The following is a 21,173-nucleotide window of genomic DNA, read 5'->3' as shown; positions in this document are numbered from 1 at the left end:
TCTTTCAATGCTACCTTCCCATCAACCGTTAGAAGTAGCATCCTACTTGTTCAGTGACTGATTAAATAAAGATACTCACTACTCACATTGCTTGGCACACTAACTCCTTGTTTCCTCGTGGAGAACCTTTAGTAAAGAAACAGATCTGGACTTTGTGTCATGGTTAGTGGGTGAAGTTGCCATCTGTAATGATGGCATCCCACATGGGCACTGGTTCTCGTCCTGTTCTGATACAGCTGCCTGCTAGGTACCTGTGAAAGCAGAGAAAGAGGGCCCAAAAGCTTGGGCTCTTCCACCCACACAGGAGATTCGGAAGAAGTTATTGACTCCTGGCTTCAGTCCATCCCGGCTCTGGCTGCTGAGGCCGTTCATGGAGTGAACCAGCAAACGGAAGATTCTATCTCCATCCCTCTTTATATATAATGGTGTCTTTCAAATACATAAAGTAAATATTTAAAAATAAAATGAGAACATCAGGTCCAGCATCATTTTTTAAGTATTTTCTGCAAATCATGCAAAGTTTTATGTAAAGCTCTTTGTGAACAGATACACACACACACACACACACACACACACAGGCCCCCTGGATAGTATAAAGTTACCAAAAGAAATTCGTGATCAGAGCTCTGTTCTTACTTGCTTGTTAACCATGTTCCCCCTTTCCAGAAACCTCTGGAGTTCCTTAAAAGCTTGTGCAAAAGCTCCCCTCTTCTCGACAGCACTTATGATCTGGGTCTTCTCACAATCCACCCAGTGATGGCTGGTCTTCCAAGATTGGGATTGCACTCAAGTTCTCTGACAGGATCTGCTCAGTATTTCTCACAGGTGGTAAGCAGATACATTAGTTGCAGTGACAGCATATGCACACACACTTTTGGTTTCCAGATTAGCAAATGACTATGAACTTTTTCACATTTTCCTTTCAGGATGAAATAAACACGCAGGTCTTCTTAACATCTGAGCAGAAGACACCACTCACGAACGATCTCTTTGATTTCTTTAGAGAAACAAACAGAACGCCTCTCACCTTCTCCATAAGATCTCATAACAGCTAACAAAGTAGAGGGCAACAGAAGTTTCCAGAAATCCTACAAGCGCCCCCTCCCACCATGGGCTGTTGACTTTCCTCCCTTCTAGGTTGGCGTTGGGTTCCTACCTGTGGTCCCCAGCCATGGCATGGGTAGAGTATTGCTGTGTGGTTCTCCAGTGGCCCCTGGTCCAAGCACACATCTTTCGCCTTGTTGTTACGAAGCTGCAGACAGAGACCAAACATCATCCATCAGAGCTCAGCTCCTGAAGATTCCCCTCTTCAATAGCCAGAGTCCCACCATGCCTTGGTTCTGGCTTCATATTGGGGAGGCTACAAGACACCTCAAGGTAGGAACAAGTCTCAAGTCCAAGAGGTCACCACTAAAAATAAAGTCCTTGAGTGGGTGGCATGGGGGCTGGCTACCTGCTTGTGTCCTGGGTGCCCTGCCTCCAACCCTCCAAGCTCCTCCTTTAGCATATCAGAGACTCTCAGGGAAGATTTAGACATAGAAACACTGGTCACACAGATGGTACATTTGAAAGAATCTCAGAGAGGCAAGAGGTGGGAGCTGCCATGTCTGGATAAATCCTGCGTGACCCTCAGCACCAACACGGATGTCAGGAATCCTGGGAATTCCAGGTCAGCTTCTTAGCTATGGTATGGCGGCATGAGAAAGCAAACAGGCTTTTTTAATTTTTGGCCATTGCAAAAAGCTCTAGTAAGAATTATGTATAGATTCTGAAACTACGTACCAAATGCCTGTGCTGTGTCAAGTACTCTCCTAGGTGCCCAGAAGGCACCTGTGCAGGAAACATGCTGAGATGCTGGTGATGGTTTGGATAACACCATGGATGTTCTCTGAATGACCTCGTTTTGGAGGCTTGAACCCCAGTGTCTCATGTTAATAGATTGAGGATGGAGATAAATCCTATAAGGGTGTTGGAGGATGACTGGATCTGATGTAGCTGTGAGGGCAGCCTTTATGACCCAACCCGGGTGGCCGTAGGGGAGACCATGTAGAAGATGACCGTGCTCCCTGTCGCTGTCCTTGTAAGACCTCTGATTGTGACCCTCCACAGGGGCAAGCTGAAATAAACCTCCTTCATTCCTGAGCTCCTCCCAGGTATTTGTTGGGAGTGGAGAAGAGCTGATTGATACAATCCCCAAGACGGAGCCCTGGAGCTAGGTGCTTCTCATTGTTAAGTGTGAAACCGATCTGCTCCAGATCCTTTCACTGTGGCTCTCTCTTGGCATTCTTCCTCCTCCGCCCCACCCCACCAACAGCCCATGAACTCCATGACTTATAAAAAGGTAAGGTTGCCTATGGAACTGCATCATAAAATAATCTTTAAAAATGAAAATTAAAAAAAAGAAAAAGGTAAGGTTGTTGTTCTTCACACACATGTTTTCGTCCAGATACCATTCCCCATGATAAACAAATTATCCAGCGGCAAATACAAAGGAAGGAACTCAGGCAACCAAGTTGTATCAAGGGTCAGGTAAGTGAGCATCTTTTACATAAGATTTAAAAATTCTTATCATTTTCTTAAGGATTACACATCCTGTGAAGACACCTAGAAAAATGTAGAAGATAAAAATGGTTCAACATCTTTTCACAAAATTAATTTGCTCCCCCCCCAGGTTTGGACAATGTAATGTTATTTAGTACAGGCTGTGATAAACGACTTGATGTATAAACCTGGTTTACACATGGTCTTAAGATGAAGTCCAAGCACTGGGTCTAGAGTGTGAAACGGTGTGAATACCTTAGTGTTCTGTAAACATGCTGGCAAGCTGCTAGCTGGGAGCTTTGAACTAATTCATACTAATTCATGCACATCAGGTTTCACCATTTATAAAAAGTATGCATTTTGAGAGAAAAGACGTTTTTATAGATTTACCATTAACAGTACATTGGAATATTTTATGTCAAATACTCACTCCCCATTTTTGAGATTTGTCATTTATCTCCCCAATGAACTCATCCAAACCTAGAAGCCAAGGATTTAACTTGATGGCTAGCTTGGGTGGCCGCAGCCCAACTACTTGTCTATTATTGCTTCTTTTTAGAGTTCACAGTGGCAGGAAGAGGTCACATGCCAAAGCTAAGAATTGAACACCAGCACTTGACAGTGAGATGTGAGTATCTTAACTAGCATCTTATTGGAGGCCAAATGTCCACCCCAAGAGTCTTTCACATGAAAGATAATCACAATGCAATTAAGCACAAGACTCTGTGGTTTCCCCCAACCTCATCCCAAACAGTGGTTTCAAGGACTCAAGGTCAGCTATGGTCTGAGGTGGCTAAAGGGGAAATTCCAGAAGAAACAACTTTTATTGCACTATCATGTTAGAATCATCCTATTTCATTATTGTTGCTAGTCTCTGCTAAATTACAAATTGAACATCATAGGGTATGTATGCCTAAAGGGAAAAAAACCAGTATGAGAATAGTTCAAAAGGCCTTTGAAAAATGGAATTGATTTAGGGTTAAAAATACATATTTTTAAAGATGTATTTGAAAAGCAGAGTTACAGAGAGAAATGGGAGCGGGAGAAAGAGCATAATCTTCTATCTCTGCTTCACTTTCCAAATGGCTTCAACAGATAAGCGGGGCTAGGCTGAAACAGAAACCCACAATGCTATCTGGGTCTGCCATGTGGGTGCAGGGTCCCATGCACTTGGGCCATCTTTGGTTGTTTGCCTAGGCACATTGACAAGCAGTTATACAGGAAGTGGAGCAGCTGGGCCTTGAACTGGTGCCTCATATGGGATGCTGGCATTGCAGGCAATGGCTTTTCTTGGAGTAGCACAACACTGGCCCTGGTGCACAAGTACTTATATGTCTATGCAGTCTTTTTTTTTGTAATCCATATTTTCCATGAACTTTTTCAAAGACATATTGAAAATTTGTCACCTGCCAAGGTATCAGAGAATTGTGAGTGTCTTGGTATGTATGTGTGAGAATAAAGGGGGAAGATAGATAGATAGATAGATAGATAGATAGATAGATAGATAGATAAATAAATACACATGATATATATATATGTAGTATATATAGATACACTACATAATCCACATGCTTAGAAACCTTTTTGGAAGCAAGAAAAAGGAATTAGGGAAATCAATGAACACAACCCAGAAATATTCACTGACTCAAAGACTCTGAAACAGGACTGTACATTAGAAAAAGATGGACACACCATGTTCACCCCTCAGTCCATATATGACTGGAAGTTTTAGAACAATCAGTGACGAGAAAGAAACAAAAGGCATCACAATTGGGAGAAGAGCAAGTCAAATTATCCATGTTTGCAGATGACATGATGTTGTACATGGAAAACCTAGACCTTCCACCAAAATAGCACTGATAAGCCAAATCCGTGAAGTCGTAGGTTTCAAGATAAATACACAAAAAGCAACCTTCTGTATGTTGATGATGAAGTCATAAAAAGAGAAATCAACAAAGAAATCCCTCTTACAATAGCCATAAACAATCAAACATTTAGGAATAAGCTTCATCAAAGAAATTAAAAATGTCCTCAAGAAAATTATCCAAAATTGATGAAAAAATCATCAAGGATATTCCCACCACAATCGAAAGATATTTATTCTTTGTTCGGGGATCTGGAGAATCAAAATCATTGAAATGTCTCTACAACCTAAAGCAATCTATAGATTCAATGCCATCCCTAGCAAAGCACCAATGACATTCTTTATCAAATAAGACGAAGCAATGCTAAAGTTCATATGGAATTGCAAAAAAACCCAGAATAGAAAAAAGTGATACCCTGCAATAAAAATGCAGGTGGAAGAATCACAACGCTGGACTTCAGAGCATACTACAAAGATATAGTAATACAAACAGTATTGTAGACACAGAAAAAAAAAGGTAAAATGAAAACAGAATACAGAGGCTAGAAAGAAACCCACAAAAATGCTGAAACAAGATAGTAGAGTAAGCATAATCTCTTCAACAAATGGTGCTGGCAAGAGATGTAGAAGAATGAAATGACATTGATGTGCAAGATGTAGCACAGACCACAAAAGCAAGACTGAACAAATAGGATTCTATCAAAATCAGAAGTTCTTGCACAGCAAAGGAAATGATCAACAGAGTGACAAGACATTCAACAGAGTAGGGAAACATGTCTGTAAGCTACCTAACAATGAAGGATTCTTATATTCAATGTAGCAACAACTTAAAAAACTCAGTCACAACAAAAAACAACCAATCCACTTGTGGAATGGGAAAGGCCTTCAACAGACAGCTCTTACAAGAAGCAATACAAATGGCCAACAAATACATTTTTAAATGTGCAACATCAGCCATTAGAAAATGCAAACCAAAAGCACCATGAGATATCACTTCACCTGCGTCAGAACAGCTAAAATCAAAAATACAAAGTTGGATAAATGCTGGTGAGGATGTAGAGAAAGGAAACATTTACACACTATTGGTGCTAGTGTAAATTCAATATATTTGTTGGCCACTTGTGTTGTTTCTTTTATACACTGTTCACAATAGCCAAAAGTTGGAATCAAAAGTCTGCCATCAGATGTGATATAGACAGAGAGAGATATATATAGATATATATATATCTAAATGTAAAATATTATTCTGCTATAAAAAAGAATAAAATTCTACCACTTGCAGCAAAATGGACAACTGGAAGACATTTTCTCGAGTAAAATAAACCAGACCCAGGAAGACGAATTATCACATGTTCTGCCATATATGAAGGAGCTAAAGTTTTAAACAGAGAAAGGCATGCGTGTATCAGTATTATAAAACTTCATTTTATGCCTTTGTCAAACCAGGGTTAAGAATGTTGTACTACTATAGATTTAATGATCTGTGATTACTTAAAATTTACCACATGTTGGTGAAATAGTCATTTTTCCATTCAATTCGTGTTTATAGCTGTTGTCCTTATACCCACTAGACTAGACTGTTTTTTGGTTAAACTTTTATTCAGTGAAATAGTAAGCCTTTTTACTGTAATACAAATTTAAAATGTTTATTTTAAACAAAATAAGAGACTGATAGAATTATGATTCCTTATAAAGGACTACACCATTGCAATAAAATGGGGAAAATCTGTTGGGGGGTGGGAGTTTGGGGGGAAACCCAGCCTATATGAAGTTGTACCACATAATTCAAAATTCAAAATAAAAATATATTTTAAAAAGAGGAAGGGAGAAGAAAGGAGAGTGGGATAGAGGAAGGATGTGAATATAATTATATTCTTACCATTATATCTACAAATCACATTAAATTTGTTATAAAAGTAATTAAGAAATTAAAATAAAAAGAGATATTGCTCCGCCTTGTTTGTAGCAGCACAGCTCACAATAGTCAAAATATGGAATCAACCAATGTGTTCATCATCAGATGAACTAATGAAAATCTGGCACACACACATATGTGTGCATGTACCAATGTATACAATGAATTACCATTCAGCTATTTTAAAAAAGAATGACAATTCTACTGTTTGAATCAAAATGGATTCAACTGGAGCATATCAGATTGAGTGAACTGAGCTGGACCCAGAAAGGCAATACTGTGTGTTCTTCCTTCTCGGGAGTGTGGAGATGGAAAAACAAATCAGTAGTGGGAGCACTGAAAACTTTGTGACTCCACTAAATGTGAATCGCTTGGTTTCTGTCACTGAATGCTGACAGTCGTAAAATACGCTTCAGGACAAGCACTTGGCACAACAGTTTGAGGTGCCCCTTGGGACGCTTGCATCCCGCATTGGAATGGCTGGTTTGAATTCTGGTTCTTCCATTTGGGATCTCTATTCTAATGTATACCCTGGGGTCAGTGGGAAATGGATCAAGGACCTGAGCCCCTGCTGCCCACATGAGAGACTGGCATGGAGTTTCTGGCTCCTGGGTACTGCCTGGCCAGTCCTTGGGATTGCAGCCATTTGGGGAGTAAGTCAGCAAATGGAAGATCTATTTATTTTCCTGTGTGCGTATGTGTGTGTATCTGTATTTCTATGCCTCTCGAGTTTTCAAAAATAAACAAAAATAAATATATGCTAAGGCAAAGCACATTTCCACGTACGGTGAGCTGAGCAAGCAGAGAATGGAGAACAGAATCAGGTGCCCTAAGATGGCCATAGCGGATATATCTAGGAATTGGCACTTGCTAAGATCTTGTTTCCATCTTTTTCTACTTTGTAGAGATTGGGTCTACTAAGTTTTTAATTTCCAAAACATACGGATATTTGGACAAACAAAAATGTGATCTCTACATTATGCCCAAGACCAAAGCATGGCTGTATATAGTGAACAAGATAGATGGCAATCCCTGGACTGTGCCGGGCACAGCTCTGTGCAGTTGTTCACAGCAGTCCTGGCCACCTTCTGACATCTTCCCATGGGCATCTTTTCTCTTTTAATAACTAGTTTTCTACAATTTATAACATCGGCGTGTCGTTAGTGGCAATCAGAATAACAAGACAGACAACCCCGAATAGCCTGCAGCCCTCGTATCTTTTCTCTCACTTAGCTTCCGTGATAACAGAGTCACAAGTGTGGTTTGATCGCTCTCTTGCCTCTATAGCATTAGAGTCTTAATATTTCTGCATGTCACTGAAACCATACACACCATGTCTGCAGGCCTTAAAATATTTTAAACTGTGGTTCTATTTTATTTAACTAAACTTCCAGTTAAATGCAATCATTTTTGCTGCCAAAAAAAAAATATATCACTGAGCGAGGGACAATTTTACTCTCAAATCTTTGTTCCTATTTCAGATTATTTGCCTAGGATGAGAGCGGGGGAGAAAATATGACTGTTATTAAGCTTTTTTAATATATGTGGCTCAAATTGCTTTTTGAAAAGCTGGTTTCCATTCATGCTCTCACTGGAGGATATGTGATTTTTCACACTATTAGGACCTTGCTTGCAAAGGACTAACACACATGCCTAAAATGAATCTTGATTTGGTTGTCAAGAGGAGCAAAAAGGCCTCCTTGGTGTGTATTTAATGGTTTTTAAATGTTTGATTATGTCAGACATTTAAATATCTGATATGTATGATCTGTTGTGTAAATAACCCTCCTTGCACTTTGCCTGTTCCTTTTTAGGGGATGTTTGATTTTGCTAGTTAAGCCATTTTTGAATGAAAAATCAGTCTACTCAGTGGCACATTACTTAATCAAGGTGCTACAATTTGTTGTTGTTATTCATGCTGTGATTGATGTGGCTGTTATGAAATGATGTCAATCCGAAAAATAGTTTAAAAAAATGTTCTAGATATGAGAAAAAAAATGTCTTTGGTATTTTGAGATTGCAATAAGCAATAAATTGCTTTGAGTACGATGGCTATTTTGATGATATTAATACTTTCATTATATAGGAATTTGATTTTAACAGATAATTTTGTACTATGAATGTTTACTGTTAGTACCAGGTGTGAAATATGGCTTTTTGTTATTGTTATACTTTTGTTTTCAAAAGATTAATTTTTCTGGCCGAAAGTCTTAATTATTTTAGAGGAAATCTGTGACTACTTTGCCATGTGTGTGTTTTTCCTTTCTTCCTGCGTGTTCCATGAGGAAGACATTCTGACTTTGCAGATGAAACATGCTTATGTTTTTAAAGCAAATAAAGGTGTTTAAAAATTTTTTTTAAAAAATCGGTCTAAAGAGCTCACTACATAGTAATGGTCACAATGGCTTTATCCGTGTATTTGTAGGATTCGCAACATGCCTGCTCTCATGCTACCATATCATTTCCTTATTTAGTTGATTCCAGATTATTTTACTCTTTCTGAGCTCAAACCCATCGTGCTGCCTTCCATGACTTTCATTCTTAGAAAGCTCTTCCCCATTCAGATAACACACTGATCTCTGCGTCTGTGTGGTCCTTTCATTGTTTCTCTTTGAATGCCATGGTCTACTCAGCAATATGGCGAGCTGTCATAATGTCAGTTGATTTCTCCCCAAACGTGATGAGCAGTTAACTCAAAGGTATGAGGAACTGTCCACTCACTCGCCATCATTTCTGATACAGCCTTTATTTTCGATCTGACTTTGATGACCAGACACACACACTCTTTTATTCTAAAGAGTCCAAGCTGAGGTGGACACAACCTGTTCATAACTATTGCTGAGGCAGGAATTTGGTACGACAACCAGATGGCCGCTTGGGATCTTCACAATGTGTGTTTGAGTACCTGGATCAAGTCCTGATTACTCTGCTTCCAATCCAGCTTCCTGCTAACACACACACTACGGAGCAAGAGAGGATGACTCAAGCTCTTGAATCCCTGTGACCCACATGGGAAACCCAGAGCTGAGTTTTGAACTCTAGGTTTTGGTGTAGCCAAGCCCTGGATATTGAGGGAATCTGAGGAGTAAACCAGTAGGTATCAGATCTCTCTCCACCTTTTCAAATGATGATAATGATAGTATTATTAATCATGGTGCCAGATACTGTTCTGCAACTTTTACACAGCAGGTATCATCTGTCCTACCAGTAATCCCATAGGTTCGGTTCTTCCATTTCCTTTGTTTGGGGAGGGATCAGAAGCTAGGCACAGCCACACAGCTGGTGACAGGATCCGTATCCAGCACACGTTGGCTCCAGGGCACAACAGGACTCTCACCACCATTGAGCCTGTCCCTGCATGAGATAGGCAGCCTTTTCCAAATTTCAATTGGGAAGGCTCCCCACGGCACATCCTAATGATGTTCACTGTGTATGGCAACAAGGGCAGCAAATCCACTTTGGTAGAAAAGTGTAAACACTCCAAGTTAAACAGAGTCTTCTTGGCTTCAGCCTGGCAGCTAGAGGGAGCCTCAGGTGGCCCTGGGATGAAAACCGAATTCTGCAGTGAGCAGGTGCATCTGCCGGGGTGAGAGCAGGCCACCTCCCTGCTACCTGGTCTGGCTGGGTGCTACCCGGGCCACCTCTGATTGGTCATGCCAAGGAAGTATTACTTCTCTATAACAGCCTCAGCAGAAGTATTTACAATATTTTAAAAGTAGAAATCAAGGCAAGCGTCTGACCTGCCCACTAAGACATTCACGATCAGTACAAAAGTACTGGGGTGCTAACGCACACCATGGGAGGCAGTGGTGTAACAGCAGGTGGCTGCATCCCAGTCACCCATGGGTGAGACTAGGATGGAGCCCTCAGCCTTCGTTCACTCTAGTTGAAGCCATTGCAGGCAATGACAGAATGAGCCAACCAATGGGAGCTCACTGTCTCTCTGCCTCACAAACACATAAACACCTAAAAACAACGGAAGCAAACACAAAGATCCTCATTCTTTCACAAGTTATAGAACGCACACGGGTAGAACTACAGGCAGATATGAACAGTGCTGACCAATGTGTTAATGACATGGAAAATACTCTCCGAATCTTATTAAAATTTTATATTAGCCAGTCTGGTGGACAGCATGGTATTTGCAAATGGTGGTGTGTGTGTACAGTGGTATTGGTAAATGTGTGTGTGTGTGTGTGCACACTCATGCATACACAGTAAAGAACATCCATCAAGAACTACATTCTACCTCTGACATCACAGCGGCTACCTCCGACCTCAGCTTCTTCTCTTAGGAGCTACATGACCTCAGGTCACTAAAGCGGTTTTGGAGTCTTCTCAGCTTTTTCTTATCAACACAATGGAAATGATGCTGCTATGTCATAAGGGAAAGGTGAAATACTTTTGTATGTGGAAAATGCTCAGAATGGTGCCTGGCATATTGAAAGCCCCCCATAAATATTCATGGATATTATTGTTATTTCCAAAATGTTCTGCAATGCATATGTATGATGTTTTCAACAAAGCAAAAAAAAAAAAAAAACATGATTCGTTTGGTCAGAAAGGGGATGTATCTCGTACACAGTCTGTGAATCTCCACCTGTCCTTCCACAACAGCTGCCTTCAGCCGGATACTAACTCATGGAGGTGCCAGTCCCTGCTTCTCTTTATCCCCAGCTTCCTGCTCCATGGCCGTACAGCCAGGTGTCAGAGGACCTGAGTCCACATGTCTGCACCAGATCTCATCACCCAGTACTGCCCGGAGCAGCCTGCCATAGCCTTTAGTCCCTGACTCTGTCCTAGCATTTATGACTTCAGTGTCTGCCACCACCGGCTGAAGAGCTTGCTGCCAGGGCCTGGAACTTCCCCCAGGCACTCACTGAAAGAATGAACAAATGCATGAGTGGATGAATAAGTGATGCCACTTTCCTTTAGCAACTCAACCTACTGCACATCCAACAGCACCCCCAAAGGATAGGCAAGCCCGGTGGCCGTTACCTCCCCATACGCAATGGTGTTGTTGTATCTTCTCATTTCTGGGTACACGTGGTCCAGGTACCACTGGAAGTTCTTACATTTCAAGCTCTTCCTCAGTGCTCTTCTCTCGGAGACGTCACCTATATCAATCCCCGGATTCTGAAACAAGAGAGAAGCAGGTGGGCATCACTGACTGTGGAGCTCCGACCAAACAGGGTCACTCTCTGCCAGAAAATCTTTTTTAAAGATTATTATTATTATTTTATTTGCAAGTCATAATAAGAGGGGAAAAGAGAGAGAGATTCATCTGCTGGTTCACTCCCCAGATGGCTACACAACCTGAGCTGGGCTAGACTAAGGGCAGGAGCCAGGAGCTTCATCTGGATCTCCCGTGTGGGTGGCAGCGGCCCAGGCATTTGACCCATCTTATGCTGCTTTCCCAGGTACATTGGCAGGGAGCTGCTTTTGAAGCAGAGCAGCTGGGACTAGAACTGGCACCCATAGGGGATGCTGGGGCTGCAAGCGGTGGCCATAGGTCTCAGGGCCAACCCACCAAGAGAAGATCTCAAGCCTCATGTGCTCATTGGCAAGGAGAAGCAGTTAGGAGATTCCCTGGGTCATGCAGACCTGGTCAGGGCATGCTCTTCCCTTAAGAGGTCAGGAACCTGCAGCACCCGGATTAGCTCCGGCCTCACCAAACAGGCTCCAGGGACAGACGAAAGCTGACGACCTACACGCCCAGCTCCTCCTTTCCCATGTGTCTTCAGTAACGGATCAGAGGCGATTATTACAGGAATTATTTGAAAAAGACACAAGAATAGCTGCCTAGAGCGAGCCACCCCTTGCCTTCCTGTTCTCTCCATGTGTAATTTTGCCCTGCGTTGGCCCTTTGTGAAGTTCATTATAGGCAGAAGGGAAAATAATTTTCCAGCGCAAAGCTCGTAATGATGTTCTAATGAATAATTCACTGTGCTTTTGCAGAAACGAACCTGTGACGGCTGGCTGCTGGGAGCCCAGAGCGGGAAATAAAATGTCTCTGAAGTACCACTCCTCAGATGCGGCCGCAAGATGGCCATGATTTATTGCACACAAGGAGCAGGTGCTGTTCCGAGGGGCAGCCAGGTAGCATTTTGTTGAATCAGTTCATGAACATCCCTTCGGCAACCATGCGGAGATCTTAAAGGAAGTTTCCTTTAAATGTCAAACTTAACCAAAATTCGAAGGCAGGCCTGAGCAACCAATGTTTTGTCGGAAGATTCCTAGCACAGCTAACAAAAATGGCCAAAAGCGGCGTATGTTTCCACTGGCAATAAGGAGCCGTGAGACAAGTGCCCTGCATCCACAGTTTCACCTTTCCTCCCTCATTTCAGTTACTCGAGGCCAACCATGAGTCACAAACCCTCATGTGGAAAATTCCAGAAACAAATCATAAGTTTTAAATAATGTTTGTTACAGTACAATGCTATGATTTCATTATCAGTGATTGTTGGCAACTTCTTCCATTGCCTAATTTGTTCAACTTGATCCCAGCTACAAGTGTATGGGGAAGCATCGTTAATACACACAAGTTGAGTGTGCTTTATTTGGAAGGCATGGATGAGTCATACTATTGAGCAGCATGAGGCTATTATGAGAATTGAATGAGATATAGCAGATCAAGAATTTATCATGTACCTAGAACACAAGAGAGGACTCAGAAAAGCTCATGGAAAACAACTAATTATGAAAAACCTATGCACGGGTTTCACTTTTTTTTTTTGCTCCCAAAATTAAGTGTCTCTTTTAATTTTATTTTTCATAAATTTTTAGAAGCACCCCGTAGTAATGTCTCAATCGATTTTTCCTAATAAATTTAAATTTCGGAGGGATGTTGGAGTATTTGTGTAAACATCATTGGTTGAACGCTCCGAATCTGAAAATCAAAAATCCAGAACGCTTCAAATTCTGAAACTTTCTGAGCTTCCGGCTGTCTCCCCACAGGGATGCTCTACCTACACAGGCAGGGCTCAGAATCCTGGCCATTACCATTCTCTCCTCAACATGCTGAAATCGTTTCTGAGAACCAGGAGAGCACCTGGCATGGATCGATCACTCGTCTAGCATCAGAAGAATTGCACAAATGCAATGTGGATTACATCGGCATTCTAGATCCCAAGGCCATCTCTGCAAGTTCCTCCTGCCTTCACAGCTCTGTGTGGTGGTCCAGTGGAGATGTGAAGTCCCATCCTTGCCCATGTAGCGTGTCTGTGGCCTTAGCAGGGCACTTTGAACCTCATGAAGCTTTGGTTTCCTCATCTGTAACATGGACACCCTGCCCATTCAGATTAAGCCTGCACATGGTGAGCACTTCATATCTGCTAGGCTCTCCCCTGAGCCTCACTTTATCTGCGCAGGAGCCCTGGCAGATTGAAAACAAAACTCAATGTCTTACAGATGAGGAAACTGAGGTTGATAGCTCTTAGGTCGTGAGATACTGCAAATCTGGACTTTATCAAGTATGTAGGATATCTGGAAATACTCTGAAAAGATGGTGAAAAACATAACAGTAAGAAATCTATGCATGGTTTTCAAAGTATTTGTACCAACATGGGCATTCCATGTGCCCTTTCCCCCCGCACGTGTGGGAAACATCCAGCTGGTGTACCATATTAGGCCTGTAAAATCATTTTATCTGGCCCCACCAAGCCAACTACAGGTGTGAGTTGAAATTCAAGAAATCTAGAACAGGATGCTTTTTAAGTTGATCACTTCGTAAGGCCCATGAATGATGACAGAAACATCCAGATGATCATCAGCATAAATAAGTCCCTCTTTCCCCCATTAAAGGCATTCCTGTAGTAAGGGTACTTTCCATCTCCACATAAGTACTCACAGCTTCACTGTTACAAAACGCTAGGGGACCATGGGAGTGTCTGAATTCTTGAAAATGTGTTTCCAACACTGTGACCCAAATCCCTTTATCCTCTTAACCCCTCCATCTTGCACATACTGAGCTACATTTCAACCGGTGGGCTTGAGCCTCCTGAAACACAGAGGCTGCCATCTCTCCACTGTGAACTCTCCCAGGTGGATCTCCCAGGGCACGGCTCAGATCCCCATGGGTGCTGTGGCTGTGGTCACAGGTCTCGTTCCCGGGCCATGGAGGAGGTCCATCACCTTCTGTGCCAAATGGTATTGTGAGCACACCCCGTGCATGGTTAGCTCATTTAGCTCTTACCATTGCTCTGAGAAGTGGGGGAATTGCTATGACCCCCATTTTTATAGCACAGGAAGAAAAGGTGTGCACAGCATGAGTCGGTCTGGCTAAACTCAGGACGAGGAGCGACAGAGCCAGGATGCAAACCAGGCTAGAGCACAAGCACTGTGCAACGCTCCCGGAGGGCCTGAGGACCACGGGGACTTTCTGAGCAGAATGAAAAATTGACACAAAAGGACCAGGCTTGAAAGCGGGGGCATGTGTCACAGGGCATGGGAGGGCACAGTGAGAATGCATGAGGGGTCTCATGCCAACCACTCTGGGCAAGAACCTCTGGGCACCACACAAGCTGAGGAGCAGGGCACCTAGATGAGCAGAAGCAACTTCTCTTTGCAAGTGGGTCATGGGATCTCTACTGTGCCAGCATCTGAGGACCCATAAACTCCCCAAAACCTACTCACTGGTTTCCAAGCATTAGCATCTTTCTGGGGGTTTATGTGACCGCCAGGTGGTAAGGGTGACTGAGAAGGCTGCTGGGCCCTACCTCCAGGGGCAGGTTCCATGCGATGTATACATGCGATTTGTAGTCATCCATCCAGACCTCTGCCACTCGGAGAGCATTCCTCTTGGTGTAGAAACCGATGTTGCTGTTGTAGGGCTTCTTCTTGCGCTCGATGTGGGCCACCCGTGAGCAGGGCAGGACCTCCATGCTGCCCCCGCAGAGCCACACCTGGGAACACAGAGAGATGGTCAGTTCCTGAGGCCACCACCACCTAACCCTCTAGTCTGGACACCACAGCTCAGATGAGCCAGCTCAGCAAGGGTGAGAAACAGCATTTTAGGTGTCAGTATAGTGTAGTATGCCTTAACAGGATTGACACACCCTGCTAGGAAGAGTGGCTTGGGAACATTATTTCTTATTTTATTTATTTTGAGAGAGTTTCAACCCACTAGTTCTCTCTGCAAATGCTTATAACATCCAGGGCTGGCTTGACCCGGCCAACACCCAGAGCCTGAAACTGGGGCCTCCTATGTGAACAGCAGGGAACCAGGTACTTGAGTCAACACTGGCTGCTGTTCAGATCAAGGCTTCAAGGTCGAAAGTATGGGAGAACGCATGAGAGGGCTCAAGTGTATGCTTAGGAGTAGAGGGAAGAGGGAAGAAGAGCTGGGCACAGCCTGTGCAAGACAGAGAGCCTTCTCTCCCTCCTCCCTATCCTCAGATAACCCTTCTCTCCTTCTCAGAGAGGCCAGTGTCCACCAAACACCAACAATATCACTAAATCCTCACAGCAGAAGTGTCTGAGGGTCAGGGAGGTGGAACAAGTAGTTCAAAATGCCACAACTAAGAGGGGGAGTCTGAGCTCCAACTTCAGCCTCACATGAGAGCTCAGTAGGTGCTGCAAGGGCCTACTCCTCCAATCCAAGAGGGCCGAACAGTAACAGCCCATGGACCCTCAGTGATCCACAACCACGGCCTTGATCTTCTAGCCCCGGTGGGTGGGTGCAGCCTCTTTTCTGCATGGCAACCAGAGTTGAGTGAGGGCAACAGGGAAGGGTTCCCCGGACGCTGGGGCAGCATGCGAGCTCGTGCCCCTAGGAAACCCAGTAGATCTGACCCCAGGGTCAGAGGCCTAAGTGTCCTGTGGACAGCGGTGATGAGCTGGTGGGTGGCATCCAACAAAGGACGGCTCTGCGACCCAGAAGTGAAGACATTACAGAAAGGAACTGAATGCTTTGGGGGTTTTGGCATTGACTCACAGGTCAATGAGGTTGCTACCTAGGAGTATTTCAGAGAGTATGGATGCTCCACTTGGCCTCCCTCCAACTGTACACACACACACAGCAAAGGGAGCTCCCTCCGCCATACCCAGACCAGCTACGAGTACCCCAAGGAAGGGTCTCCAGGATCTGTTCTCTCCATGAGCATTTAGCAAACAGAATGACGAGTACCTGGGAACTGTAGGGAATAATACAGAGGGGAAACTCCATGGGGGAACAAAGGCCTGATTGTGCATCTCTGACACTGATGAGGAAGAGCAGAGGGACCTGCCCTGGTGGAGAAGTGTCCAGGCTGCAGCTGCTCACACAGGACACGGAAGAGACACCCCCGCCCTCTAAGAGGGCTGCCAGTGACCAGGAAAGCCCAAATCCCTGGGGCCAGTCCTAGGGCAGGGTTCTTGGTGGGCCCTTGCTAGAGGAGTGAAAAAAAATATCTGGCCTTAGATTCTCAGGAGGTTTGGTGAAAACTGTTATTCATTCATTCAAAAATTCCCCACTGCACTTGTCAGGGCATGGGACTGAAATGGGCAGCATCAACGAAGTCATTGTTTCGGCCAAGTTGATGGTCTGGCAATGGAAACACATGAGCCAGGTGACCATGGTGAGAAATGCGCCATTTCAGAGCTATGGTCCATGAGCGAAGGGGAGCAGCACAGGCCTGGAGAAACTGGCATCCCGCAAAGGGATGTGGCCGCCTCTGTGGAGGTGAAGAGAGGCAGAAGAAATGGATCACTCAAAGCCTAGACTACTGGTTTGTTCACATTAACTATTCTTGCAGATTGTGGGTTCTAGATATTCCTGATCATGGTTCCAAAGCATGAATTGCACCCTAGCCAGTATGTTTGCTTAACTCATTTTTAATCACATGCACATATGGCTATGCCACTGTCCTTCAGCGTCCTTGAAAGATTCATTCTAGAAACCTCCAGAGATACTGAAATCCTCAGATGGTCAAGTTCTTCATGCAATAGTGTTGCCACAGAGCCTATGCCTGTCCTCCCATATACTTTAAATCATCCTGAGATGACGGATCAGACCTAATACAATGGAAATGCTGTGTAAATAGCTGTTTTACTGTATTGATTAGGGCATAATGACTAGAAAAAAAATCTGTAAGTGTTCAATGCAGACGTGATTTAAAAATACATACACCTTCAATCAAAGAAGCCAAACCGAAGGATGCAGAGAACCAGTTGAATATTTTACACATAAACAATGTACAGAAACACAGAAATTTGAAAACTACATAACATGTCAACTAAAATTTTCTTCTTGTACATCCAATGGGTGTTCTAGAGAACCCCACTCTGGAAGCCATTGTCCCAAGAACAAGAGGATGCATTTCTCCTATTTTCATAGATTCCCTAATATCCAAGGTGTGGCATGGAGGCCACGTAAAGCAGAAAGCAAGCCCAGACACCATCACTAACACTTTCCTCCCCAAGCAGCAATCCAGTTGATGATTCTGCCCAACTGCAGCTTGGTCCCACCTGCTTCCCTCCTCATCCACGGCGACCACCAGACCCCCTCCTTCTCCCTTCTCCAAGCTTCCTCCATCTGTCACCTAGACCACGGCCACCAACTCTCACCCAGACTCTGTCCATTCTGACCTCCACTCAATAGCTGGATTGATGCTGCCACACCCATGCCGTGCCCCAATGTGGTATTGACTCCCAAGGCTTGGAAAACAAAGCCCACGACATCCATGTGGATTTCAAGGCTTTGTACCAGCACTGCCCCCTGCCACCAGCATCATCTGTTGCAGTTACCTCTAACCCCACCATCCTTCTTCATGTTCTTCCATGTGCTACACTCTTGCTTGGGCTACCCCAGGAAACCTGCCTCACCAAACTCTCCTCTGGCTCTAACATCACTTCCTCAGGGAAGCTCCAGGGCAAATCAGAACCTCCCTTTCCGAAATGCCTGAGTAATGCTTCTCATAGCTGGAGTTTTGTGAGTGTGTCAGCATGTGGGTGCATGGGTGTTTCCACCCACCTTCCTTACCAGCTTCCCTGTTCACTGAGCAATGGAAATTGTCATCCACCATTTCCTATGCCTGGCACTAATTCTGGCATATGAGCAAAACGAACTCTTGTCTAATGAACAATTGCCTGAGTGCATGGCAGAGGTGAGGTGGGTGCTGGAGGTGACCCAAATGGAGTGTGTCTGCGGAAGGAGTCCTAACAGCGAGGGTGGGAATAGTGAAATAAATAAATAAGACAGATCAATATACCATGGCAGGCTGAGAACAAAAATCACAGGCTACGTTTCTCCTGAAATAAAGGCACACCTATTCTTCTGTGGATCTGTTTTCCCATCTATAAATATGGGGTAGAGGGAAGGTAATGCTATATAGTTTGTGAGTTTCGAAGCAAAGATCATGGTCAAGCCTGCAGAGCTATGCATTGTGTAGAGAGAGCACACCAGCTTGCAGGGGTCCACCATGCTGGGTTGACCTTCTTGCACTGGGATCTGGAGCCAGGCATTCTCCCAACTAACTGATTCAGGAATGATTTCCAGATCCTGTAAGAGACGCACTACCAGATCTCAGCTCTGGACTACTGCAGTGTGCACCAGTGTCAAACCTGTCCCCAACTTCTTTCTGGTTAGCAATGGTCATTGTCTTGGGTCACCTTCTCAGATCCCGTTGTTAAGGAGAGTAGGGTATGGTCTTCAGGAGGACATATTCAATGCTCCACAAGACAGTACTCCCTAAAAATGCTAAGATGAGCACCTGAGTTGAGTGGGAGGCCCTGGAACACCAGCCTCCCTGCTGTGAGCTATTTAAGCCCAAATGACCCATGGTGTTGGCACATTTTCAGTTTCACTCCCATTCAGTTGTGACCCAGACTCCCTGTGTACTGTCTGCAGTGCCTAGTCACACGATTCAACCACACTTCACACAGTTTACCTTTGCCCCTGGACACTCCCACTATGTCCCTTCCCCAAGAGCCCAGTCTGGTGTCCTCAGACAAGACCTTCCTGGATCAGAATTTGAGACAACTGTCACAGAACAGGAAAACCTTACATCTCCCAAACAATGGACATTGGTCACTTGAGTGAGTCCTGCCAGAACTCAAGTGGTCTTTCATCCTGAGTATGCATAGTTTTTATTTATTTATTTTTTTTCATGAGTATGTGCAACTGTCACTGCAATCTAATTTACATACTTACAACCCACAACAACTACTAGTAGTCCATATGAGTCAGATCCCATTGTCCTTCTGCCACTGCCTCTGCATCCCAGCCACAAGCAGTTACTAATCTTTGTTTCTATATGCTTATCTCCTGGACATTTAGTCTAAGTGATGTCATGCAGCATGGGGCCCTTTGCGATGGGCTTCTTGCACCTAGCAAAACATCTAAGAATCTTCAACTTGAAAGGGAGACAGAGAGAATATGAACAGTGCAGCTGCTGGTTCACTCTCCAAATGTCCACAATATGCAGGGCTGGAGTAGCCCAAGTCAGGTGCCAGGGGTACCATCCCCATTTCCCAGGAGCCAGGCACCCCATCCCCATCTCCTATGTAGTTGACCCAAGTGCTTGGGCCAGCACTGCTCCCTCCAAGGATGCATTAAGCCAGCTTTGCTCCCAGGATGCATTGAGCCAGCACTGCTCCCAGGATGCACTGAGCCAGCACTGCTCCCAGGATGCATTAGCAGAAAGTTGGACCAGAAGCAGAGGAGGGGCTGGTGTGGTGCAATGCTTTAAACTATGGTTTATGATGCCAGAATCCCATATCAGAGCACTGGCTGCTCTGTTTCTGATCTACTTCTCTGCTAAAGTACCTAGAAAAGCAGCAAAAAAGTGCACAAATGTTTGGGCCCTGCCACTTACCACTTACACACTTACATGGCAGACAAAGATGGAGTTCTGGGATCCTGGGTTTGGCATGGCCCAGTCCTGGCTGTTGTAGCCATTTGGGGGGTCTAAGCCAGTAGATGAAAGGAGGATCTCCCTCTCCACCCCACTCCTCCCTGCTCTGTGTGGATGTGTGTGGATGTGTGTTTCTTTCTCTTCCTCTCTGTCACTTTGCCTGTCAAATACATGAAATAAATTTTTTACTAGAAACAAACAAAGAAGCAAAGCTGCCAGCACTCCAAATCTGGGACATGGCTGTCCCAAAAGGTGATCTGACTATTGCACCACAATGCCTGCCACAGCATGAGTTCCAGGTTCATCAGCGCTGTAGCATGTTGTCAACTATTCAATTCCATCATATGGACGTGCCACATCTGCTCACCCATTCATCAGTCACTGGGCACTTGGGTCACTTCCATTTTGCCTGCTGGGAATAGCACAGCTGGGAACAATTCACATTGAGTAGGGGACCTCTGTGATCATGTCTCTGGTGGAATCGCTGGGTCACAGGCCAACTCTGTACAACAATGTGCCATTTTTCATTCTGACTAGCAACACATGAGCTTCAGTTCCTCCACACCCTCATCAACCCTTGTGCCACTGGCTCTCCTTCTGATCTGAGCTGCCCACAGGGGTGTCAAGTAGCATCTTATTGTTGCTCTGGTTTACATTTCCCAGGTAGCTTATGATCTCAAGCACCCTTTCCTGTGAGTATCGGCCACTTGTTTGTCTTCCCTGGAGAAATGTCCATTCAGATCCTTTGTGTAATTTTTCATTGAGCTGTTTGTCATTTTACTGTTCGCTGAGGCCTTTGAGGAGAAATGCAGTGACATCCAAGACCAGCAAGTTCCATTCCTTACTCTTCATTTAGAGGTTCTAAGCTTCAAGGCTTCTTCCCTGGGCTGATATGTGATGGCGGAGCTGGTATAGCGAAGGCAATGGGGTACAAGGGAAGGCCTGTGCAATACAGGCTTGTATGCTTGTTTTACTCCTTCAAAGCTAAGCACGGAGCTATAAGTGAGTCTCTTCTTCCTCC

At 44.3% G+C, this 21,173-nt stretch overlaps 1 protein-coding gene across 1 annotated transcript in view; it reads right to left on the bottom strand.

Moving 5' to 3' along the window:
• The window catches only part of GALNT17 (polypeptide N-acetylgalactosaminyltransferase 17), a 456,103-nt gene that overhangs the window by 19,568 nt on the left and 415,362 nt on the right, over window positions 1-21,173 (bottom strand). The window contains exons 7-9 of the mRNA XM_058680547.1: window positions 15,038-15,223; window positions 11,319-11,456; window positions 1,157-1,252 (exon numbers count right to left, since the gene is read on the bottom strand). Coding sequence (XP_058536530.1) covers window positions 1,157-1,252; window positions 11,319-11,456; window positions 15,038-15,223 — 420 coding nt within the window. The remainder of the gene's footprint in view (window positions 1-1,156; window positions 1,253-11,318; window positions 11,457-15,037; window positions 15,224-21,173) is intronic.

Source organism: Ochotona princeps, chromosome 24 (assembly GCF_030435755.1).
Source record: "Ochotona princeps isolate mOchPri1 chromosome 24, mOchPri1.hap1, whole genome shotgun sequence".
NCBI classification, from domain to species: Eukaryota; Metazoa; Chordata; class Mammalia; order Lagomorpha; family Ochotonidae; genus Ochotona; species Ochotona princeps.
Note: the sequence above shows the minus strand (reverse complement) of the source record. Positions and strands in the feature narration are given on the sequence as shown.